Source organism: Doryrhamphus excisus, chromosome 14 (genome assembly GCF_030265055.1).
Source record: "Doryrhamphus excisus isolate RoL2022-K1 chromosome 14, RoL_Dexc_1.0, whole genome shotgun sequence".
In the NCBI taxonomy this organism is placed as follows: domain Eukaryota; kingdom Metazoa; phylum Chordata; class Actinopteri; order Syngnathiformes; family Syngnathidae; genus Doryrhamphus; species Doryrhamphus excisus.
The window spans coordinates 10,782,243-10,808,700 of record NC_080479.1 but is presented as its reverse complement, the minus strand read 5'-3'; the positions used below and the strand labels follow the sequence as shown (position 1 = coordinate 10,808,700).

Below are 26,458 nucleotides of genomic sequence, written 5' to 3'. Positions count from 1 at the left end.
TTGAGACCCCTGATGTAAACTGTAAAAAGCTTGAGAACCACTACTCCACGGCTTACATATTTGAAGTTCATTCATTGAGAAAGAAATAGATTTTCTAGTAAGACTCCCCCAGAGTGCGGCATCGACCAAATTGACTACGTTGCAAATGGCTAGTAGCGGGACTATGGTAATGCTATGCTAATGAGGAGTGAAACCGGGTTAAAAGTGAACACATGCGTCTGGCTGCGTAATCACTCAGGAGTCTGGCTGTTTGAGCCGATGTATGCTAATTCAAGATATGTGTCGCATGGTAATTTGATAGCGTTCGACACAGTCTCAGCACCCCCCCGGACACCGCCATTTTCACCTTTCTTTTCGGCTTGCCTCAGCACCGCTGAGATGTGTGTGGTAGACTCAAGATTGTGCTTTAAAACAAAGGTGATTGTCCTCTGTACGAATACATTATTTAGCATTACCGGGACATCTGACCATCATTCAGCCAACAGGAAGTACAGTCGAAGGTCACTGATGTTGGACAGGGCCTGTCCTCACAGGCATTATACTGTACTATTTTTCAACAAGTTTAGTCTCAGGGATCCCATAATAGTGCACTGGAACTGTACTGGTCTGTGTATTATGTGTTTGTCCACAACATACCAACCTATGCAGATATGCTGAGATGTTTTTTTTAAGAAAACCCAGCCTGCGTCTTAGCTTTGTGTTATTGGTGACGGGCATTTTGTTCGGAATATTCAAACTTTTCCTGTATTTGAGAGTGTGCCGAGGGCCAATCAAAAAACAGCCGTGAGCCTTAAATGGTCCCTGGGCCGCACTTTGGACACCCCTATGCATATTACTGTTCGAACATCATTAGATAAGTCTGTTTTGCATAGCAGGGTAGCTATAAATGATGTCGTGCTATAATCGGTCTATATAAACAAGCAGCGTTTGTACCTGTGAATATATGCCAATCAACACATACGCACTGACTTCTCAGTGCCAAGTGTCATTCCAAAATAACCACGGCACTGACACGGCAGAGCCCGCTTCTGCTGAGTCATGCTCAGCCCTTTTTTTTCCCCCAAATAGCCGAGTCACCAAGCAGCTCATGTGGCCTGATAATGTCCCCTTATGTAAGAGCTGTCCTCGCCGAGACGGGTCATGCAACAATTTAGTCTCTTTTGTGCAGACGACAACACTGTAATAGAATTAAATTGTGTGAAAGCTGTTTTATTGCCTTTGGATTACTTGGACACAACATGATGGTACTAAATCCTGAAGCGTTCATTCAAGCTTAGCTCCATTGAAAATGTGTGTGTAAGCCCCTTATTAGCTCTATTCCTGTCTGCGCCTACTGTAGTGCACAGGTGCTTACATAGGCTTAAGGAGATGACTGACTTTGTGCCGTGTGTGTATGTATGTATGTGTGTGTGTGTGTCTTCTCACACAGTGACTGAAACACAGCAGATGACATGAGTGGCATCATGACCTCACACACATCACACACACCATGCATACCTGCTCATTAGGTGATCATTATACAATAGTAAAGGCTTCAAATGCGCAGATGGAGTGCCAAGTCAACACGGAATAATTATCAAGTTGAGCATGCTTGCCAATCAGCACGCAAATGCCCCCCCCCCCCCCCCCCCCCCCCATGTCACATTTCCTGGAGGGAACGGGGGATTTATAGCACCACCACCACCACATATATAGCATATATCATCTTGTTCCCAGAGGTCTAATTCTTTTTACCTCCATGAAAAAGCAAAATCCCAGTGGTGGGTTTGTACACCAGTTGGTCCATAAACCTAGTCCTGAGTCCAGTCACGATCTCCCAAGCTGGTGGTAAATTTTTATCATATATGTATTCATTTAGGGCTGCACGGCGGACTAGGGGTTAGCGCGCAGACCTCACAGCTAGGAGACCAGGGTTCAATTCCACCCTCGGCCATGTTCTCCCTGTGCATGCGTGGGTTTTCTCCGGGTACTCCGGTTTCCTCCCACATTCCAAAAACATGCTAGGTTAATTGGCGACTCCAAATTGTCCATAGGTATGAATGTGAATGTGAATGGTTGAGAATGAATGAATGAATGAATGAATGTATTCATTTATTTACCTTTTCTACAGAGAGTCTGTTGACTGTAGGACACACAAAGTAGCTTTCAATTCTCAGTTACTTCACGTGAACAAAATAACTGTTTTTTTCTGGTGACTTTACATGTCATTTCCATTGTTTTTCTACTGCATTATTTGTGATGCCCTACCATGGTTTTTTGTTAGATGTGTTACTTGCATCAGGCACAAATGTGGATGAAATTTAGTGTGGAACTGTAATCTAACATCTACAAAAAATGGTGTTACATTCAAGTTTGTCCTATATTTGGGTGAAATGGTAGTTTGAGTTTTGGTTTTCTATGAAATTTTACACCAAAATGTTTCCTGTTTTTGTACATTGTCACAGTTATTGCCCATATGTTTGCCCTGTGCTGTAGCAGTCCGTGAAATTGAGTGCCCCTGCATGTTCTTGACTCACTGATTGTAGATTTTATATGAAGTGCGACTGCTATGTATCCGCATGGCCAGGATGTACGAGAAGTCCACATCAAGTTCATCAAGACAGAGAAAGGAAGGATGCTGATGTTGTCAAGGGGGTCTTTTGTTGGGAAGTTGTTGTTAGTAAAAATGAATTTCGAGTGTCTGGGATGGATGACTTGGATTTACATTCACAATTAATAACGAAAAGTGTGCGACATAGTGAATGCTATCTTGCGCTGCAGCATCCTCTCCCATTCTAATCATGCTGTCATCATTCTTTATGCATGGAGGTGCCACATAAATGGGAAGTTGCATCAGTAGCCTGCAGTAAAAAAGGAGGCAGGAAATCGTTGTTTAAACTCCCCCGATACACTTTGCGAAAGTGAAGGGGGGTGGGGGGTGGGGGGTGAATAGTGGAATGACGCAATAGCGATACGGAGCTGCAAATGAGAGCCTGAGAGTAAATATGAGTATTCCTCTCTGGAGAGTTGTCCATCCTTGGCAAAGGAATCTGGTTCCTAACAACAACAACAACACAGCAGCGCTTATTTAGCTGCACTCAGTGCCAAAAGTGCTGGAATGAGATCATGCCAGATTTGGTTTAATTAAATTTCGATTAGTCCAATTTTCTTCTCACTGAGGTGTAATTCCTCTTCACTTTCATCCCAGCTTGCCCTCGAAGCCGCTGTGACGCACACCTCAGCACAGGATGACATTTTCCTCCCGTGTAGATTCATGACATCACTCATGTAATCCATCTTTATCCCGCCCTCTTCTTGTCAGGTGAACGCCACAGTGCAAAAGAGTGAGGGTGACCTCGGCTTCTATATATAGACGCGGAACCTTTGGCAAGTCTTTACATAGACGCCTACGCTCTAATAGTCGCTTCGTCTTCACACCACTTGTCTGACGTTGTTTTCAGGGAAGGTGAATGATGGCGACGACCCATAAGGAACGGACCATAGCACCATTTAACACTCTAGCTGGGGGGAAACCATCTGATGAGAACCAAAAATGGGTCCAGGAACACTGATGTTGAGCGTTTTCTTTGTGTGAAGGCAGGCAGGGGGTGAAAGTGGGTTCATGGAAAAGAATCAATGAGAAAGTAGAAGGGAGGGGGTGAAAGATAAAATGCAAAGCTGCCGCTGCAGTCTTTGAGAAGGGATTATGTCCTTCCTACGGCGGATGCTGTTTCTCTGTACTACTGTGTTGTGTATCTATGGCTGGCTGTGACCTAATTTGCTTCACTTGGATGTCACCTAATGCTGTAAAAGGACATGATGTTTCTTTTTTTACTTACTGTGTACCTGTAGCAAATACTGTCAATTGCTGGAGGGTTATTTTTGTGTATTTTTAGTATTATTGTAAATTGTCTTTTCCGTTTTACAGCGCATATTCTCAGTGACAGCAAAATGTCAAGTCGCATGCTGGCATTCTTAACTATCCTACAAGTGTAAAAACAAGTTCATTATTCTTCAATTCAACATGTTTGGTTAGAAAAAAAATTGTATCCATCTAAATATTTGACTTTTTTTGCAGGAAACACGCATCAATCCGCCTGCTGTAGTCACCGGGTTCATAGTCTATAATCACAAATAACTGCTGTGGTCTGTAGGTAGAATACATAACAAAATATTAACAACTGTGACTGTAGGCAACCTCCGGATGTACACTAACATTCAAGAGTTTGGACTCACTTCCTCGTGCTATTTAATCAGGAAGTGTGTCCAAACTTGTGAATGGCAACTCATGATACTTCAAATGCTAGCTCCATTCAGCATCCAGCAACTTTATCTACCTCTGCATGCGCTAGAAAATGTTTGTTGTTGGTGTGAAACTCGTGCATGCTACACTTTTGCTACACAATTTAATTGTTGCCCCCCAAGTGTTCTGTTTGTTCTAGGTGCCATACTTGTACATTCCGAACTACAATCCATCTAAATGACAAAAAAAATATCTTATTTATAAGGATGACTTGAGTGCGTTCTTGCACTTGAAAGGGGAAAAATAGTCCAGCTCACATGCAAAAAAAAAAATCTAAATATTCCATGACCTTTTATTGTAGTCGTGTCTTCTCAGCTTGAATGACTTCACTGGTGAGTCACCCTAAACAGTCAGTGCCCAGAGGGGTTCCTTGAGGACACCATCGCTGGCTGAACATTCTCCAATTATCTCTGAAAAAGATGCTCATGTAGCCACCCAGCTGTGGGTGAGTTTAAAAGTCCACTTCGCCGCCGCTCCATGACGTAGTCTTACATAACGTCTAAGCCAGTGTTGCCACTGGTGGTCACTGATGGCTAAGCTGCTCAGACAGTGAACTCAACTTAACTGGGTCTGCATTGGACAGATACGTTGCACTGAGTGAGGGATGACTCCATTGTGTGTTTGTGCAGCAGCCAGGAATATGGAGAAAAAGAAGCATCCTTTTGGAGAAAAGGCATCATAAAAGCAGACAGAACAACACTTAAATTTAATATTTAATACAGAGTTGGCCGGTCTGTGCGGCTTCTGCTTTTCTAGTAAGATTTTGAGTCCCATATATGATTGCTCATTCTTCCAGAAGAGCATTTGTGAGAACATTTTTCAGGGCTCTCATCCAACCTGTATGAGAACAGAACAAGGCCTTCTCGACAGGAAGTGTCATTGTGGGAGTGATCATAGTGAACCGCAATTCCGTGAATAAATAATAGGAACTTTTAACATTATTAACATTCATTCATTCATTTTCTACCGCTTTTCCTCACGAGGGTCGTGGGGGTGCTGGAGCCTATCCCAGCTGTCTTCGGGCGAGAGGCGGGGTACACCCTGGACTGGTGGCCAGCCAATCACAGGGCACATATAGACAAACAACCATTCACACTCACATTCATACCTATGGACAATTTGGAGTCGCTAATTAACCTAGCATGTTTTTGGAATGTGGGAAGAAACCGGAGTACCCGGATTAAACGCACGCATGCACGCGGAGAACATGCAAACTCCACACAGAAATTGAACCCTGGTCTCCCGGCTGTGAGGTCTGCGCGCTAACCACTCGACTGCCGTGCCGCCCCATTATTAACATTTACCCCCAAAATCTGGTCATCCAACTCACTTGTGTTTAGTTAATTTAGTTAAGGATTCATGGCATTTTCGGTGGATTGTAACGCTGACCAGGCTAAAATGTATGCAACATTTATTTATGTAGTATTGTCCCGTTGGGAAGTTGGTGTACTGTTGGTGTACTTGTGTTTGTGAAAGTAATCATTGCTTAGCATGCAAGGTTGCCATACTAGCGTTATATTATCCTCACTTTCATTGCAGAGATGAATGTCATCCATTCAAGGCCGATCACGAAGACCTCCTCCGAGTCATTAGACAAAATGTGGGCAAACACGGTTTTGTGTTTCCTCCCACGCCTTCACTTCATTTTCTCAATAGGACAAACTCGACTCTTCCTGCAGATGAACACACAAGTTGTGTGCGGGACGGGTGGGCACCAAGGGGGAAGGGGGGAGGATGATTCAATGCTGCATTTGTCGATTTACTACTTTTGAGAAGGCAAGTGTAGGTTGGGTTTAGTCATCCTTTGGTGTTTGTGTGTGTGTGTGTGTGTGTGGTGGGGGTGGGGGCGACTTCGCCAAACACCTACACAAGCACACACACACACACACACACACTGCATTTGACTGGAGTGAATAGCTTATACCATTTTTCTAAGATGGATGTCAACTCCTATAAAGTTGGTTTCGTAGCTAGCAGCACAAACTGGAAGTCCTTAGCACTTGTGAGTGTGACCAACCACAGTGGAGTGGGTGTGCCTGGAGGCGGGCCGTGGTTGAAATACATTACACATTAGACCGTTTTCACAGGAAGCACGAAATCCAAAGAAATACTGCTGAGTTAGGTACAGATTCTGGAAGGACTCGAAAGCTTTGTGTGCTGTTTATTGTGTGTAGCTGCTCTATAGAAGTCCACAAGTCAATACAAAGAGCCAAAAAATTAGCATTATAGGTCCCCTTTAAAATATAAGATAATAGAAGATTCCTGCAATTTGTGTCACCCCTTGACATTGAGTGGTGATGGTGGGTCCTGGGGCAAAACCATTTGAGAACAACTATTCTCAATTCAATATACTCCTCAATTCATGGCATTTCTGCCCAGCGACAACATATTTCAATCATTCTCAATTCTCAATAATCCTAGACAGTTCATTTAGCATTTATGTTTATGATAGTGTTACCTTCTACACTGTTTTTATAATGAATGTGAATATTTGTCTGTGATTAATATACATGAGGAAAAGGCATTCATGCACACTGTACATAACACACAAGGAGAATCAGACAAACGTGTTGACGCAAAACCACCTGGCAGACTGTATTGCATACACACATATACACACACAAACACACACACACACATCCTCCTTGACAGAGATTAATGAGCTTTTCTTGTTGTTGTTGCGGTGCGGCTCCACATCTGCCTCCGTGGGCGACCACGTCAGCACGAGCCACAAACCGTATGGCCTGCATGGTCAATTATATCCAGTGACCACTCCATCTAAACACACTCTTCCGTCTTATATTTGACCCCAAGCACCATCCGGCACCCTTAAACCCGTTAAGAGTCTATCAGCCCCCCCCCCCCCCCCCCCCCCCCGGTCTACAACAACATCCAAAATGTATGTTGTTTTTTTTTTTTAGCTGGAACCTGGAAAAGAGTGGTTACCATGCATATGAAGTATGAACAGCACTTAAATGGGGTCAAAGAATGAAAAGGGGGTAGGGAGCGGGTGTCGGCTTGGCATTTATGTGTTGACCTCTGCAGGGGGTCACGTAGGAAAGCAGAAGTTAAAGCCAAATGGTGAAACAAAGGCAGGGCGTGGTGGAGAGTTTTATAGTGTGTGTGTGTGTGTGTGTGTGTGTGTGTGTGTGTGTGTGTGTGTGTCCACTGGGATATAAGACATCTTGTGTGACAATGGGGGTTATGGGTAGCAGCTGACTATAGGCTAAAATATTCAACAAGCAAATTAACATTTGACTCCACCACTTGGGGCATCACCTATTAATGTCACACAGTCTTATTTAATTGGGATTTAAACTCCATCCTCAATTATATTTTGTATTTTGAGGGCATGTGGGGGAACATTCTGGACCTTTGTGATCACATGATGGAAAGGATATGATTTACTGAATGGATGTATTTTGTGTATTTTCAGTGTCAAAAACCTTCTATTCTTTTTTTGTTGCATTTGCATAGCTAGATACCAATGGCCAAATAAACAACACTATAATCACACCTCTCTCATGGTGTTAATCACAACTAGGCATTATTATGTTTATAAGAATTGGCGCCCCCATTTGTGTTCATCTAAATCATTTGTTTAATATTGTACTTGTTAGCAGTGGGAACGGTGCTTTAATTAAGTTCCCCCGCTCAGCTCTAATACTCATTTCCCAGCAACCCCCTTTCAAAACGCCTCGAGCAAAAAACCCCCTCTGGCAAAAACCGCGACATGACAATGACCACACTGTGAGAAGATCCACTCATGTTCTTCCCGTGCACCTTTTAAACGGATGCCATCACTGTCTTAGACGTTTTGCAGCACATTAATATGGCGGCTAATTGGCTTTTTGGATCTTCTGGAGTTGACTAATGAGAGACGAGGGTTCAACTCGACAGCGAGACGACATCAGTCGCCAGGCTGTGTCAGAAATGTCACACTCAGGGCTCACAATGTCACCTTTTAACATCGCAGCACTTGAGGCACAGAATGTGCGGGCTTAATTAGAACCAAAGGGAAATGACGGCCTGTTTTGCTCTGCAAATTACACATTCAGTGATGCAGATGAGCAACAAAAGCATCAACGCAAACTGTCATTTTCTACCTATTCATGCCCATCTGTGGTGCTTTTTAAACAACGTCAGTCAATCGCCGCTATCGACGGGGTCCTTAGCGGTGGGCAGGTGCGAGCGAACATCAGGCGGCATATGCCGTCGCTCTGATTTATGGTTTTCATTTAACGCCTTCATCATCCCATTATTGGCACCCTCACGAGCACAGACGCACCCAATCTGTTCTTACTCCCGTTGCATCGATTGCTGACACTCGTGGGTCAGTGGCTCACTGCTTCAAAATATGACGCAGGAAGACAGTGGGGGAGATGATTGCGGGCAGATGGATTGTAAAGATGGCGCGTGAAGTGTGCGTCAGTGACAAGCTACGGCTATTTCTCAGAAAGATTAATTACAATTAGAAAACCAGAATAGCAGTCAGTCGTCAAGTTTGGATAGGACCGCTAACGAGTGTGTTAGCGTGTTGGCCACACAGTCAGGAGATCAGGAAAACCTGGGTTTCATTCCCCGTTTAGGAATCTCTGTGTGGAGTTTCTGTGTTCTCCCCGTGCATGCGTGGGTTTTCTCCGGGTACTCCGGTTTCCTCCCACATTCCAAAAACATGCTAGGTTAATTGGTCACTCCAAATTGTCCATAGGTATGAATGTGAGTGTGAATGGTTGTTTGTCTATATGTGCCCTGTGATTGGCTGGCGACCAGTCCAGGGTGTACAGTCAGCTGGGATAGGCTCCAGCATACCCGCGACGCGACTGGATGTGAGGAAGGCTCCAGTGAAGAAGGTGGCATAATTTTGACTTTATATCCCACAATCTTGAGTTTTTATCTCCTAGTTATGACTGTCTTATCTCATAATTTTCAGTTCCATTATAAAAAAAAAGAGAACAATATTCCTCAAACATAAGTAGAAAAGTTTGATGGAGCGATTGCATGTTAGTAGGATACTTTAGGATGACATAAAATGTCAGCAAACTGTCAGCTACTGTATGGCCCCGATGCAAGTGGACTACAATTTGGACAAACGGGGAAGAAAAATTAGTTTATGGGTGAACCAACTAACCAAAACCACACACACTATTAATGTAAAAAGGCATTCTAGTTGCATCACTCGTTGACGTTCTGGCATCCATATGGATCAATGAACGTACCATATGCTGGTGTTACTCATCATTATCAGCAATATAATTCGTATTGTTTTATGTCTGTGTGCAGCCCCAATGAGCCCTCTCAAAGAGCGACGTGGAATAGGGCGGAGTGTTGCCGTGGTGACGAATGCAACAGAAGGAAGATGGGGTTCCGCCTCCTGACCCTCACAGAGACGGTGAATGACAGCCACGGAGCCGAAGCGAGACGGGCGCTGGTCACAAAGCAAAGAAAAGACATGGGGGGTAGAGGTCGACCTGCACCCGTGCAAACAAATCGCGTGGGTTTCAGCGACTACTCTCAGCCATTTAGCATTAGCATCCAAAAGACATTATGCTAATCGCATCAAAGGCAGCTAAATGCTGCTTTTGTGTCCCTGGTAGGAAACCAAGGGTACAAGAAGGCCAGGAGGGGGAGATTCAAATAGTGGTTTCCCTGACCTGATGCTGCACCATACTCTTCCAATTTAGATCCAATCCCAGAAGTGGCTAATTGAGCAGAAATTAGACAAAAGGAGAAAAGCGTGTGTTGGCTAAACTTGTGTCCTTCTGTGTGTTCAAGCACCCTTCAAGCTTGTGGGCGCGGGGGTACCTGCGCATCAATCATTCCAACGAGACGTCACATACAACGCTGACAAAAAGATGCGGAGGAAGAAGGACAGAAAGACGACCTTAACACATCACTGGCGACATCACGCATCCACACGCTGCCAAACAAACGTGTGCGCCACATAAAGTGGATACAAACAGCAGCTAATTCAATTTTGCATCGCTCGCTCTTATTGGATTGGAGGAAAAAAAAGCGTCCTTGACCGCCGTTGCCTGCGTCATTCGCCGTAGTGCGAATACTTGTCTTCTCCGGAAGGACTCGCGGGGTCAAAGGGCGATTGTCTGATTTATGGTGCCTTTATGGGCTTATGAGGAAGCACAGGAATATTGATGGCACCGTTACTTAAACATTCCTAATGTAAACATTCCCAAAATATTGTGGATGCAGTTAAAAAAAGGCCACACTATCACATGTATTGCTAAATATCTGCAGAAACTAAAAACTAACGTTTTTGGCCTTTAAACGTAACTAAAGTTAGCACATCAGGTTTGAAAAAGGTGTTTTTCTCACACAGGAAAGAGTCAGCATCGCTCTGAGCTGTCTTGATGTGACAGGAGACACCTTAGATCACCGCTGCTTGGGATTGATGGCGCTACTGCTCTAGTTGCATCTCACCACCAACCAGAGAAGTGTCACACAAGCTGCTGTGCATATATTTGATGCTTAAAGTGTTTACTACCAATAATGTATCACAGTAAGAGTGGAAGTCATCTTCAGACTGGAGGAGTACACCACTATTGTCTTCATGAAACATCATCACTCAGCCTTCTGAGGACAAACAAGGTGTGTCCAGGGGTCCTCAAAAGGGCTGCCTTGATTACCAGCCTGCATATAATCACAAACCAATAACAAGCCTGTCTCCTTCCTCCAGCAGAGGGACGGGCACAGAACCCTCAGCGGGAGCATCCATGCCAGGTGTTATGATGGTGGCGGTCCTCCACAGCATCACAGTCCCCTGTTGGCACATCAGGTCAGATTTAGTTACCGTTCAAGTCGTGCGACACTGGAGCCGGATGATGCGATGTGACCCATGCAGGTGTCCTACTAACACACGTACTCATGTTACTCATTCATTCATTCATTTTCTACCGCTTTTTCCTCACGAGGGTCGCGGGGGTGCTGGAGCCTATCCCAGCTGTCTTCGGGCGAGAGAGGCGGGGTACACCCTGGACTGGTCGCCAGCCAATCACAGGGCACATATAGACAAACAACCATTCACACTCACATTCATACCTATGGACAATTTTGGAGTGGCCAATTGACCTGGCATGTTTTTGGAATGTGGGAGGAAACCGGAGTACCCGGAGAAAACCCACGCATACATGGGGAGAACATGCAAACTCCACACAGAGATGGCCAAGGGTGGAATTGAACCCTGGTCTCCTAGCTGTGAGGTCTGCGCACTGACCACTAGACCGCCGTGCCGCCCTACTCATGTTACTGTCTTTACTTATTTTACAAACATCCTAATAGTTTGCTAATACATCCTAATACAGCTACAACATGTAATCAAAATAACTCTCAGCGTGACAGCATGGAGCTGTGCAATATATTACCAAAAAATCAAAAAACTAATAAATGAGTCCATGAAGGATCGTTTACTTACAAAACTTTTAATACAAACGGGATACAAATGCAGAGCACAGGTCAGACCAAACAACGCCTGCATTCATAGGGTTACCATGGCTGTCAGAAACCTGAGCAATAATGTACTGTAAAAGGTGTAGGAATCGGTACAAAAGATATAAATAAATACAACCGCTTCATGGCAAATCAGGAAAGACCTGCTGCTAATACACGTCCATGCAACTCGGCAACAATTATGTGCATACATTTTCCTATCCATTTAAATAAACTCGTAGGAGAAAGAACAAGAATGTTGGCTCAGTTAGGTTGCAATCACGGGAGGATCCTCCTTGGGCCAACCTCTTTAAGCAAGGCTTAAAATTGTAAAGGTCAAGTGTGGAACGGTCAGGAGTCACTAAGAAGGGCCGTCATCGCCGTGAATGGCCTTGTATTTAGCCATCTCCTCTGGAAAGACTTTACCAAGCTCGGAGATGAGAAGACTCTTGAATTTCTGTCATGGGACAAAAACGAATAAATACTTGGCATCATTATATCATCATAAAAGACACACTGCATCATTTCTTACCGTCAGGGTGTCGATCTTTCCTTTAACCTGCTCGTTCCTTGCCAAGGCTCTCTCCAAACACTCCTTCGTGTACAGCTGAGGGTTTTTGCCCTGGTCGATATATCTGCAGAAAAATCACAAATGTTTTAGACTTGACGCAAATAATGTAAACAGCAAGCATGCCTTGTATTGCATACTTTGTTGTGTACAGATGGTAAACAATGTTTTGTTTATGCTGAAAAGAAACCGGAAGCTAAAGTATGATCCTGTTTGATTTCACAATAGGGTCTGATATAAGTATAGCTGTGCTTAAACTATAAGAATAATAAACGTAACAAGGTATATAGGCATAAACGAAAGACAAGTAGACGATCGTTGTCCGGACTCACTCGAAGACCTCAAGGGGCACGTTGATCTCATGAAGCTGTTGGCGACATTTCTCGATGTCTTGCAGCCCGGTTATCATTAAATTTCTGCAAATCAACAAACCACATCGTTATAACTTCCATTCGTTGGTAAAAGAGTTTGTTTTCAAGGTGCAACATCGAATATGACTCACAGCTTTTGGTTAAGTCCCGCCTGGCTGCTCGACTGGAAGTCGCTGACAATGATCCCAAGCTGTCGTATATTTTCCACAAACTTCTCCAAATGTTCCTCCAGGTTTTCGTTTTTCTCTGCCATTTTCAATTGAATGTTATTCCGAAGCGGTGAATGACTTAAAGTGGTCCAGAACGTCACAAATAATCGCCGGCTCAGTGTTAGCCACCGATGCTACAAAAGCTAAAGTGCAATGGTGCTTTACGGCAATGAACCAGCCAATCCCTGCTGGTTTAGGGTTGTTACCATGGTGATGCCCGACTGGAGGATGTCGTTTCCTGTCGTATTAAGCGATAAAATGTCGTTCTGTCCAAAATAAAATTGTTTCTTTGCAAGAGCACAAATTAAAGCAAAATGCGTACACTTTTGCACAATAGCTATTGTGATCATTAGCCATTTGTCAGAATTTAGAAAAGGTCCTTTATTATCGGTAGATGTATTTAAGCATCATCATTATAAACGTCCCAAAAGGTACCAAAATACCACTTTCGACACTGCTTACGCGGTTTTCTGTGAATACAAATAGTTGCGTAAATAAGGTAACTCATATGTGTAATTCATCTGAATTATAAATGCCCATAATACAGAATTGCAATCAATACATTCCTCAAACATTAAAACATCACCCACTTGACACTCACGATACTATTATCACTAAACACCTCTCTGCAAGGAAAAATAAATAATTTCCGTAGATAAAAGGAAAGAAAAGCAATTTCCCCTTGTCAATCATTTTGTCAACAGACGGGAAATTACACCACTTTCATTTCGCAATAAAAGCAATACATTACACATTGTACGTGACAATAAAGACATGAAACACTAACGTGCCACTATACATATTTTTAGGTTTTAATTTTAAGATACTTAAGATACTCGTTTGTGTGATCTCTTTTTTATATCATGTGTGTTTTTTTTATACATTGGCGCATTTGTTGGCCATTTTGATGAATCTTTTGTTTTTTTAATAATTCTTCTAAATGGCATGGCCTACTTTTGCTACGCTGCGAAAAAAACAACAGAAAAAACGTCGCTCGATGCAAAGACCTTTACTTTGAAATGTCTGCAGCGTTCCTCTGGTTGGCGTAGGACTGGCTGAGCCTTTAACTGGGGCTGCTTGCTGGTCCTCCCCTGCATTAATACGGGAGCTGCTGCAGCTGTACACACATACAAAGACACGCACACACAAACTAAGGCGCTCCTGCAGCTCACATCGGTGCTGGATCTCCTGGATCTGCTGGATTGTGTCCTCATTTTTACGCACAAGGGATCGCTATTAGAGGACAACACGCTGGATTTTGCGCATTTGGTAAGTGTTGAATCTTTGTTTTTTTGTATCACTTGTGCTTTTAGCCAGGGAAAATAATGCAGGTAGAAAATATGACCTCTCCATCTTTTATGACAAGAGCGTTGATGATGTCATTATCGCAATTTCGTGGCATTCTTCACGAATTCGCAAGGCATTTCGATGTAATGGCGTACAATGCACGTTTTTTCCAACAACCTCAACTCCTGTATGTGACAACTTTCAAAAGGTTTGTCCTTAATGTTGTTTGATCGCTGTTTTCTCGCGTAGTGACAACGTTCTGGGATGATGCAGTGAGGAAAAAGGCGCACAGCATCGTGGGCTGTGATCATCCCTCAAAGCTGCAGTGAAGGAGAGATTGTGGTGCAGCAACACGAATCAGTATCATCAGGGAAACCCATTTTGAAAGGGTGAAGAATCTCGACCCTCTACGTGGGGGGATCGGTGGAGAGAGAGAGAAAAAAAATAGAGCTGCAAACTAAATTATGGCCACTTTACTGCGGAAGATCGGTCTAATCCGTCTGCACGACCGAGACACCGAGGACCCCAAACACCATCAAGGCTCTTTAAAAGGAACCAAAGGGAACCAGAAAAACAACAAACACTGTCAGACGGCCAACGAAACCAACATCCTCAGTACCCCGGAGATTAAAGCGAGGAAGCTGGACCAGAACGCCAAGGACAAAACTCCCGGGAAGGAGAAGCCGAGCAAGGATGCGAGCAAGGAGAAGCAGCAACAGCAACAGCAGCAGACCGGCGGAGGCGGAAATAAAAGCACCGGAGCCTCCTCCATACCTCCACTGGCGCCCCACCGGCAACACTGCACCCAAGTGCGGACGCGGAGGCTGATGAAGGAGCTGCAGGAGATCCGGAGGTTAGGGGACAACTTCATCACGGTGGAGCTGGTGGAGGACAACCTGTACGACTGGAACGTCAAGCTGCACCAAGTGGACAAGGACTCTGCGCTGTGGCAGGACATGAAGGAGACGAGCACCGAGTTCATACTCCTCAACGTTACCTTCCCCGATAATTTCCCCTTCTCGCCGCCTTTCATGCGGGTGCTGACGCCCCGCTTGGAGAACGGCTACGTGCTGGACGGCGGCGCCATTTGCATGGAGCTGCTGACCCCCCGCGGATGGTCCAGTGCCTACACGGTGGAGGCGGTCATGAGGCAGTTTGCGGCCAGCCTCGTAAAAGGACAGGTGAGGTGGAGGCGGGGGTTTTTTTCCGGATGGGGACGTCGCCAACCACATCCATTACGCACACTCATTGACGCATTAATGTGCGTATATACATATCTTCCCCGCGTCCTGTAGCAATTTTATTAATCTTTGCATCCTTTGACAACAATGAAAGTCACGCAGGCTTCTGTGACCCCCCCCCCTCCCAATTGGGGAAAAATCATCATAATTAGACCATCAGGGGGGTGGAAAATCAAGCAGCAGGGAGCCACCATTGCAGGCCTCTGTGATTTAAATCGACTGGATTATGTAATCCTGTCAAATCCCAACCTCCGATGGAAATGGATGCATCCTCAAATGCACTCCAGGATATAATCTGGGTAGAGAGGAAAGGGAATGGGGGGGAGGGTTGCTTTAGGTTAAAAATACTCTCTGACGTCAGCAGGATGACAGATTTGATCAAAAATTGACCCACATATGATCCCATATTGTTGCAAAGTTATGGGAAATGCAGATTAACAGCTGTATTGCTAACTAATTATGGTGCAGTGTCTTATTGTTTCTAATGGAAACAGTATTGATCGTAGTGGATGTACAGTGTGTGTGTGTGTGTGTGTGTGTGTGTGTGTGTCCTACATCCTAGACACTCACAATGTATTCACGCATCCTCGTCTGGATGGTGTTCTGTGACAGCAGTGTAGTGATGTGCCTTGTTTAGAAGCTCTATTTTTAGCGTGAGGCGGGATACATGTGCTGAGATGAAAGTCAGTAGACATTACCTGCTGAGATGAGCGTACACGGTATGTGGGTCACAGGTTTGATCCTCACGTGTGATGGTTTTATGTGAAAATGCATAGCAGGGAAAAAAAACTACGGACGCAGGAAAACTACAGCAATTTCTCCCGAAGGCCATTGTTATCATGCATTCACAAGTCAAATTAGGACGATTATTTTTATAGGCAATTGATCTGAAGCTTGTTTTGATTAATCAAGTCATCAGTTAGGCCCTAGACGGGCTAAAATAAGAACCAAAGACTAACATTTAGCGGTTTGGTTCTGTGCATGGCTGTTTTCCACTGATGTGAATATCTTGTTTTGCCTAAAACACAAAGACGACAGGTCTGCTTTCATAAATGACAACAATGTAACAATACACATCTGAGAGGCTCAAAGCAAAACATACATTTTTAAATTAAAAAATGAATAAAATGCCAAAATAGATGTTGATTAATTGATTAATCAAAGTCCTCGATTAATCATTGCAGGTATAGTTAAGATTTGCTAAGTAGTTAAATGTATTTAAAGAAAAAAGATTGTCGACTGCAAATAGCCCGACTTTAACTAAGACATCGTTTGTTTATGTCAGGTGTATCCAAGCTTTTTGGCCTTTTTGCGGCGTTTCCCTTTTTTGTTGCTTATCTTTATTTCTCCAGTGTGCCGTGGGTCAATAGACATCATGCCGCAAATGGCCGCAGACATGGCCCCCTTCAACCTAAAGACCGAAATACATGTCATTGTTGCCCAGCAGCATCGATCAACAGACTGGCTAGTGTTCGTTTTCCCGCTCTCGTTATGCGTGTGCACATCCTCCTGTTGCTAGGCAGGATTGGTTGAGTACATTTATTTGCACGGCCAATGCTCGCTCGGTTGTTTCTTTGCATCACGCAGCATTGAAAGCCACAGGCAAGTCGAGACACGGAAGTATAGTTAAGTTTATATGCAGCCATTTTGCGGTTGCATCACTGCTATGTTGCGTATAAAATCTATGTTTGGAAGAACAACAAGCTTTGTTCCTCCTCTACTCCCCAGAATCAGTTTACTCTGTCAACACTGCGACAAAAAAAACAGTTTAGGAAATAAATGTTACAGTCAGCTGACAGTCGAACAGAATCAATCGCTTGTTCGCGTCACACAGTTCCACCGTTGTCTGACTTCCCATTCCTGCCGCCTCTCCCTGTCCTTTAGTTGCTGTGGAAGTGATGTACCTAAGAAATGTACCCAGGTATTGTGGTATTCCACTAAGACCAACACGTTGCTGTGATGCAGTTCGATTCAGTTCATAAGTCGCGTTCAGTCTGACCTTTTTAGAGATACGTCGACCTTTTTGCTTCTTACTATGTCAATATCTGGTGACATTTATATCCCATAGTGCCTCAAATCACATATTTTCCTATTTTTTTTATGATGGCAGATTCAAAACAAGGATGTTGATATCACTTTTGTGTTTTAAGTGATGAATTGTACCTTTCATCCTTACTGTGGCGTAGGAGCCAATTTCTCCACTGATTCTAAATGAATGCTGACCAATGCGATTGAAATGATGGCTAACTTCCCTTAAATTATGTTTTATCCTTTGGTGACCCTGCTGTCAGTCCCAGAGGGGCTCGGTGATCTGCTGCCATCGATCTCATGTTTGTTTATCCCAAACTCCTGAAGCACATGTGTTATGCAACACAACACACACACACACACACACACACACTCTGCTCCCTAGAGCTGATTCCCAGCATGCACCACAGCCCTGCATTTACTTCCTTGTCCTGTTCTGTCCATTGACTGATTCCCATTCATGCAATTAGCCAGCAGCCACTCTGTGCAAGTAAAACAGATAAACACCGACATGGGACTGAATAAGCCCCTGGTGCTCACTTAGGAAGACTCTTCTTTCTTTTTATTTCTTTTGCTTTGCATCCTTCTACCAAGACAAATGCATGCTTAATTTATCCCCCCCCCCTTATCAGGGTTGTAAAACAGTTTATTCTCTATAGTCTTTTGCACACACATGTGACCACTAAGGGGGTGACAACAGAGGTATGTTCTTGACCACGGTGATCGCCATGGCAGCAAAGTCTTTAACAATAGCTGATAACAACAAGGCAGCAGGCTGTCTGGCAAGCAGGCGCCATTTTGAGGTGTCGAGAGCAACCGTATGTGGTGTGGAAGATATGCATGGCTAATAAGAGGCGATGTGACGGGGAGCCGAGCTAGCGAGCGACTCGACAACACGGTGACATAACAGGCCGTTAGATCATTGTCCTCTCACAAGCGATGGGTGGAAAAACTCAATACGAGTTTGAATGGCGGTCAGGGTGGACAGTGGTTGTGAGCGATTGATTTCACATTAACTGGAAAGAGGAGGACAAAACCACTTGAAAATGGTTCAAATAGGGCGGCCTGCATGGAAAGAGCAACACACAAGTTGGACTAGAACCCTTCATTTACAGCTGATTCAAGACTTTATTTGATGCATAGAACTTTGTGGGAAAAGTTAAGGTTCCAACCCCCGTTATGGCTGCGGGCCCATTTCAAAATGTCAAAGGTCAGAAATACCCCAGGCCACGCTTTGGACACCCTGTCCTTGATGGACCATATCAATATGAACCAAGCACAGGCAGTGGTTTGGTCATACGTACAACATATCAAAATATCATATGTGTGTCAATATCTCGTTTTGCCTAATAGGTCTGTTATCATTGATGACTGATGAAAGTACAAAAAATCACTTTTGAGAGGCTGAAATCAGAGGATATTTCAATTTTTTGTGTTAATTAAGTAATCAATAGATTAATTGTTGCAGCTGTAACGGTAGCTAACATAAACAAGGTCCCTCGGGGCATGCTTGTACGAGTTTAGTGTGTAAGAACTGGACTATGGAACAAACTATATCAACTTCCTTTGCCTCACTGGAAATGGCGTCCAAATGGGGAATTATGACAGCGCTTTGATTTGGTGCGTATTCATATTCTCTACGTGCCATGAGATGAGATTTGGTCTACGAGATTAGTAGAGAAAAGTAAAGAAAAGTACAATGAAAAAAAATCAGGCAATATATTTATTACCTTACGATCTGCACTCTGTATGCTAGCAGCCCCGCCTCCACAAAGAGACTATATGACTGACAAAAGGGTGCACTCCTTTCATGCTGTTGTGCACGGAGTGAACCGTCTTCCTGCTTATTTTGAAGACAGGATACGAGGAAAACAGGCACGCAAGCAGATGGCAATATATGAAGGCCGGCAAAATGATCCATTTCATTTAATCATGCGGTTAATTCATTTATTATTATGACAAGGTCGAACATGCATCGCTGAGATTAAAACAAAACACTGTTGCATTGAATCATTCTTATTTTCTGCATGCCGTAGCTCTGCTGTGGTAGACGATGGATTGAAACTAATAAATGTCCGTAAGTTACGGTAACATAACATACCGCAACAGTAATGGAATAAAACAATAACAAAAGGGTTGTTGGAAGATTTGTTGTTTGCACTAAGGATGATAGTAAATAAAATAAGTCACACAATAAACGAAAATAAACTAGCTAATTTTGCCGGCATCGGAATATTGCCGTGTGCGTGTGTCTGTTTTCCTCCTCCAAACAGCCAGGAGGTTTCATACCTGGGTGTGTTTGTTCCATAGAATAATGGCATGAACGGAGTGAGCCCTTCTGTCAGTCATGCTAGGCCAATAGCATACATGCATGTCATTCTCGTTGACTCTCCGTGTCACAGCACTTGCAGATAGTTTGTTCCCTTCCTCTGCTGTACCAGAACAAACGAGTACAGAAGAAGGGGGGGGGGGGGGGCACATTATTAAGATTACTGTAGAGCCTGAATCTAAATGACTTTCCATTTTTAATTTCACTTCCTATCTGTTTTTTTTTTTTAATCTTGGCAATAATGAACTTTCTCTTTCGTCCTTGTGTCCTTCGTGCAGGGGCGTATATGTCGGAAAGCCGGCAAGTCCAAGAAGGCCTTCAGCCGCAAAGAAGCCGAGGCCACCTTCAAGTCTTTGGTGAAGACCCACGAGAAGTACGGCTGGGTGTCTCCGCCCGTGTCGGACGGCTGAGCTCTGACTGCACGACCCGTCCCCCCTAGTGCTGGCCATCCGGGACTAGCCTCGACACGCTAAAATGACACACCACGCTAACTCAACAATCTTGTCACGCTCACCTTTTTTTGCTGTAGCTTTCTTTTCTACGTGTGTGTGTGTTATTTAATTTTATTTTTTTAATACGCAGACAAGTCATCATCATCATGGCTCCTCCAGGAAGTGACTTTTGTTGCCCCGTTTTGGGACATGCCCAAAAGTGAGGAGTGTGTGCATTCGAGAATGCATTTGTTGCCCCCCCCCCCAAAAAAAAAAAAGCAGTCGGGCGCAGTGTGCAGCCACGTGAAAGACTAACTCCTGTTTCCTCACCATCTCCATGCTTTCCCGCCTTCATCGTCTGCGTGGCTGTGGGTTCATTTACATATAAATGAAGCTGTTAATGTTTAATAGATGGGGCAGCGCACCGACTCCTTCACTCTCTGTCATTTCAGCCATTTTTTTTTCCTTGCGCTCACACTTGGATGCAACATGACGATTGTATTGTACATGGAGTTCGCTCGTTCACACTCTCTCTCTTTCGTCTCCCGTGGCTATATTTAGAGCTCTCGCGTAGATGGGTATGATTTCTAATGACGAAAAAAAAGCAGTCACGTGTTGCATTATGCAGAGACTTTGTATCATATGTAGAATCGTCTGTGTGTGTGTGAGGAAGACTAGATGTAGATGAAGGCCAAGTGTTTGTGTGTGTGTGTTTGTATGCGTGAAAGGGGGCACAACCCTTTAAAACAGAGAAAAATATGATTAACTGTGAATGACACAAAGGCCTAAAGGAGTTACTGTAAACACCAGTGTGTGTTCTTAAAAGGAAAATGTGTGTAAAAGAACCAAAGTCCAGCAGAAAAAAATCCGCTGTGCTACTACGCACACCTTCTGTACCTGCATGGCTTGACAGGAGCACGCCATTTCCAAATGAATGTACGCTCCAGAGCACCACATGATTGCCCAGGAAGAGACAGGAATGGGTTCTTGGAAATGTCAGCCATTGGCCGTGAAATGGTAGGAACCCGCTTTGGCTTCTTAATGGATGCACAGGATGAAATGCGGTTATAAAGGCAGAAAAATGGTGGACTTTGGCAGCTGTGACACCTTCCACTCTTCTGGGAAGACGTTCCAGAGATTTTCCAAACGAAAATGCGCTGCTTTGGACAAAAGTATTGGGACACCATGTCGTTACACAATGTTCATTTTGCACTTAAAGGCATTTTGAGCCTTTTTTCTAGGTGGCAGTTCAGTGCAAAAGTAAACATGGCAGAATATTCCTCCTTCTGGAGTAGCAGCAGAGGCGAGTGGTGCCTGTGTCAAAGGGAATGCCGGTAAACTGGGGGGTAGGTTGTGAGATTAACGCTTCTCCCACCCCTGTAGTGTTGGAAGCCATTGTCACTAAGACAAGATTAGTTTTTTTAGAAGGTTGTTTTCAATGACTATAAGTATGATGACTGTGTGACAGGAAGAAAAGCTCTGACTCCCGCCCCCTTTTGCTGCCATTAATGGGAAGACTTTGTAGAAGACGTGCAACGTAACCTAACTACTGCACCATGTCTGCATACAAATACCCCCGCAAAATACACTCATAGTCCTGCCGCAATGAATGCTGGGTAGCCTATGGTACATTTTGCCGCATTTTTGCTCATGTTGAGGTCAACATTGGTTAACATACTTTTGATAGCAAATGTCTTATGACTGGGCGGCATGGCGGTCAAGTGGTTAGCGCGCAGACCTCACCGCTAGGAGACCCAAGTTCAATCCCTCGGCCATCTCTGTGTGGAGTTTGCATGTTTTCCCCGTGCATGCGTGGGTTTTCTCCGGGTACTCCGGTTTCCTTCCAAAAACATGCTAGGTTAATTGGCCACTCCAATTGTCCATAGGTATGAATGTGAGTGTGAATGGTTGTTTGTCTATATTTGCCCTGTGATTGGCTGGTGACCAGTCCAGGGTGTACCCCGCCTCTCGCCCGAAGACAGCTGGGATAGGCTCCAGCACCCCCCACAACCCTTGTGAGGATAAGCGGTAGAAAATGAATGAATGAATGAATGTCTTATGACTTGTGTTGCTGATGGACTACCCAGCATGCCTTGCGGCACTTGCTAATAACTTATATAACACTTAGCTGTTATCACCCAAGTAGAAGCAGCAGTTGATTTACATGATTAGTAAACTTTGTGTTTTCATTTTGTTGCACCGTGAGTACGTTTTAATTTAATTTAAGTGGACCCCATTGTGTGGCATCCATTTCTCATCCCATTCCCACACCAAATTCATCCAAGAATAGAATTATCCCAAACTACCTCGGAAAGGTGATGTAAAAACTAAGCCTAATGGAGAGGAATTGTCCCAATACTTTTATCCCTCGGTGTTACGTCAGGCATGTCCGCCCTGTCTGCGTGCGTGTAACTTCTGCTACCTGCCAGTTAAATGTCACGAGCAAAGCTGCTAATTGCTCTGACATTTCCGCCAAGCGTCATTATAGCGGTGAGAGCAGAAGGATGGAGGATGTCAAAGCGCTGACATTTGGTCCACGTTGCCTGCTGTGTTGTTTTATGAGTGAAAGGCAGAAGACGAGGTGTGTGTTGTGTGTGTGTGTGTGTGTGTTTGGAGCACCGTGACCACAAAAGACGAGATGTAACAACAGTGTCATTTCAGGGTTGATTGTATAGTCCTCTCTCTTGAGTGCAGAAATACTGTAAATTCATATTATACCACAAGATCTCTCCAAGCTGAGTGTTTGCTGGGTTCAAGCCAATCATTTTGTGATGTATAGTTTTAGACTGGTAGTTTGCAGACACTAACTGAGCTGGTTATGTTGTATTATATTTGCATGTCAACTGTGATTGGTAGCTAGCTACTGTATATCTTTCTTTTTTTCAAGAAAAGTGAGAAAAACACGGAGGAAAAACAAAAATGCAAACGCTTCTCTTGTTTTTGTTTGCTTTTTGGGGGGGTTAAGGGAGCGTCTGTGCTTTTCTTTTTACACGTTCTCAAAAGTCATATTGTCTATGAATGTGTGTGTTTTAATTTATTTGTGTTTTGCCAAAATGACGATTTGAAGCATGATGCAGGTATTGTCACAAGAACGTTACGAAGAATGATCCTTATTTGGAGGACTGAAGAAGTTGCAAAGCCTCAACACTTTAAAGGGAGTTTTCCCTTGAACACCTTTCATGAAGTCACACCATCCCCCATTGGTCCTGCAGTGATTAGGATTTGTGCAATTAACACCACAATATGGATAGTTCCCCCCTATAGGATCAGTATGACCTCCCTGCAGTGTTTCATAGTGGGCATGTGCACATCTGACCTGAGATCAGCTACTGCGGGTTATTCCACTCTCCCCTCCTCCTGACTTGAGTGTTTGGTCAAAAAAAAAAAATTGAAAATAAAAATAAGCAAAGAGGAGTCCATTGCAAGACCAAACAAGAATGTGCAATAAAAGTTCCAGCATATTCAAAGTGATTGGATTGTGGTGTTTTTTTATTTCTATGTAATGTGAACCAGCCAGCACACATTTGGGAAACTCGTTTCAGGGAGCAGTGTCCGCCCTCTGACCCCTGTGTCATCCCACTTCCGATCAAGACCAACACCATGTGAGTATACAAAACGTAAGAATAAGCCTTTAAAGCAGGTTTGCATAACTTGATTATAATTTTTTTTTTCTTTTGATGAAAGGTTTTTTTTTTTACTATCTTTCTGTATTCTCATGTTAAGCAATCAGCAGACCGCATTGTGTCGTCACCTTAAGTCCCACAGCCCGCTGAGATGTAGCAATAACACCCAAGTGCCAACAAGTGCTACTGTTTGGATTTGCTTCATTCACCTTCGCAGTTTTTGATGCTTGACTCCGATCTGTGGGGTAATGAAAGGAAACTAAGAGTACTACAACGCGCTACTTTGGTACCTTTGACCATTTTTTACAATAGTGACAAAATGTACTAGCATAAGCATGTGTTTCGGCAGTGTTGCAACTCATTCATTTTCTACCGCTTTTCCTCACGAGGGTCGCGGTCGCGCCTATCCCAGCTGTCTTCGGGCGAGAGGCGGGGTACACCGTGGCCAATCACGGCACATATAGACAAACAACCATTCACACTCACATTCATACCTATGGACAATTTGGAGTCGCCAATTAACCTAGCATGTTTTTGGAATGTGGGAGGAAACCGGAGTACCCAGAGAAAACCCACGCATGCACGGGGAGAACATGCAAACTCCACACAGAGAGATGGCCGAGGGTGGGATTGAACCCTGGTCTCCTAGCTGTGAGGTCTGCGCGCTAACCACTTGATCACCATGCCGCCAGTGTTGCAACTATTAAATGTTAATAGTGTTAATACATGCATATCAAACCTTGCAAGAGGGCTTCATAGTCGAAATAGGTATATCTCAATGACGTGCATTGTTAGCTAGCTCATATTAACTTGTTTTCTCATGTTGTAAAGCACAGAAAAGGGAAAGAAATATGTGTTCATGTTTCTTATAAGGATTGTGAATGATCGGCAAAATTCCCCAAAAAAGTGCAGTTCCCCTTAATTAATTAAGGAGACTAATGTCATTTTTGCACCATGTAACGTGTTCCATTTGTTATAGTGGAACTGCACGACTTGGTGAAAATGGGTCTGGAGTCTATCGTCAACTCCGGGATTTAATGGTAAACTGTCTTTAAATTTGTTTGATATAAAATATAATTTAAAAAATATATGAATCATTAATTTTCCTTGCTGCTTCATTCTCATTAGGGTCACCGGGGTAAAGGAGCCCATCCAAGTTGACTTTGGCCAAGAGGCGGGGTCCACCATTGACTGGTCACCAACCAATCACAGGACACGTGGAGACAACCATTCACACTCACTTTCATACCTATATGGTAGGAAAAACACGGAAACAGCTTTATTTTTAAAAACAACTTGTTTATCACAGCATTGTTAAGACTAACTATGTACACAACTTGGTTTACACTTTGCACATTTTGTGCAAAGGTTTACAAAAATACACCCCCACCATCATCAAAAAAAAAACAAAAACAATTCCATCCTAGTCAGCACATGATCAGCAGGTTCGAACACAGTTCTGCTGCAGTATACAAATTTGCAAGTGCTAAATGACACGCCACCACCTTTATAAACACACACACACACACACGCACGCGTCCTAATTAATGGATCCCCCAAGCGCTCCTTGTTTTTGTGTTGCTGATGATGTTCCTCACTGCTCATTAGTGCAGGACAGCCCAAGCAGCGTATGGATCAGTGAGTTAGTGAGCCAAATATTCATAACAACACCGAACGGACGCCTGGAGGTGGAAAACTGCAAAATATTAGTCAATAGAGTCAAATAAAAAAAATGAGCAGATAAGATTTCACATCATGAATCACTTTTTGATTAGGATATAGATGAGATGTATCGTTATTATTAGGTCCAATATCGGCTTTTTTGCAGAACTCTTAATTTCCGATACCGATATGTGTAACATGCCATGTCTTCAGTGGTGGAATGACATCAATCGGTTTTCATGATATCAACCGATATGGCATTTTTATGCTGATATTGGGCCGATTATTATTGTACATCCCTAGTTATTATGTATTGTGATTATTTTTTATCTAATATTTTGTATTCAACTATTTGATTTTATTCCGTCCTTTTAAATTGTATATTTTGTACTTTTGCATGATATAGTTTGTTGATTTTTAACACATTTTTATATACATTTATTCATATATGACCCACAGTATATAAGCTAATGTATTGGACTAAATATTTGATGTGTGTTCAGGACTAATTATCATGGCTATTATAATTATAATAAATCATATTATTTAATCATAAATATTTAATTTTATTGTCAAACATAAATATCTCTTTTGTCATTATTTAATAAATACTAAATTAATATGTGTGTATATATATGTTTTTAATAAATATGACTACTATTTTATTTAGGCCAATTTTTGACATTATTGTTTATTAATAATATGTCTGTAAAATTATTTAATGTTGTGTTTCTTAAGGACTAATTACAATTAATTGTTATAACTGTTATTGTTCATTATTCAATTGTAATAAATTCACAAATATTTTTTTATTTAAACATAACGTACTTAAGTTAAAAAAAATTGTAAGGACATAATATTATAATCCTTACAAAATAAATACTGTAATACATATTTGACTTGAATAGTATTGACATTTTCAATGAAATAGAACTTTGTGATGAAATATATTTGATTGTATTTGATTTAACGTTGATTTAACAA

The 26,458-nt window shown here is 43.1% G+C and overlaps 2 protein-coding genes across 2 annotated transcripts; one reads left to right on the top strand and one right to left on the bottom strand.

The window, feature by feature from the left end:
• Positions 1-11,688: 11,688 nt before the first annotated feature.
• On the bottom strand, positions 11,689-13,104 carry med10 (mediator complex subunit 10). The gene is made up of 4 exons (XM_058048068.1): positions 12,796-13,104; positions 12,626-12,709; positions 12,258-12,360; positions 11,689-12,182 (listed from the first exon to the last, which is right to left on the bottom strand). The coding sequence occupies exons 1-4, from the start codon at positions 12,915-12,917 to the stop codon at positions 12,087-12,089; spliced, it is 405 nt and encodes a 134-aa protein (XP_057904051.1). The 5' UTR covers positions 12,918-13,104; the 3' UTR covers positions 11,689-12,086.
• Positions 13,105-13,690: 586 nt separating this feature from the next.
• Positions 13,691-23,660, top strand: ube2ql1 (ubiquitin-conjugating enzyme E2Q family-like 1). The gene is made up of 3 exons (XM_058048061.1): positions 13,691-14,142; positions 14,410-15,341; positions 20,037-23,660. The coding sequence occupies exons 2-3, from the start codon at positions 14,625-14,627 to the stop codon at positions 20,166-20,168; spliced, it is 849 nt and encodes a 282-aa protein (XP_057904044.1). The 5' UTR covers positions 13,691-14,142; positions 14,410-14,624; the 3' UTR covers positions 20,169-23,660.
• Positions 23,661-26,458: the final 2,798 nt, after the last annotated feature.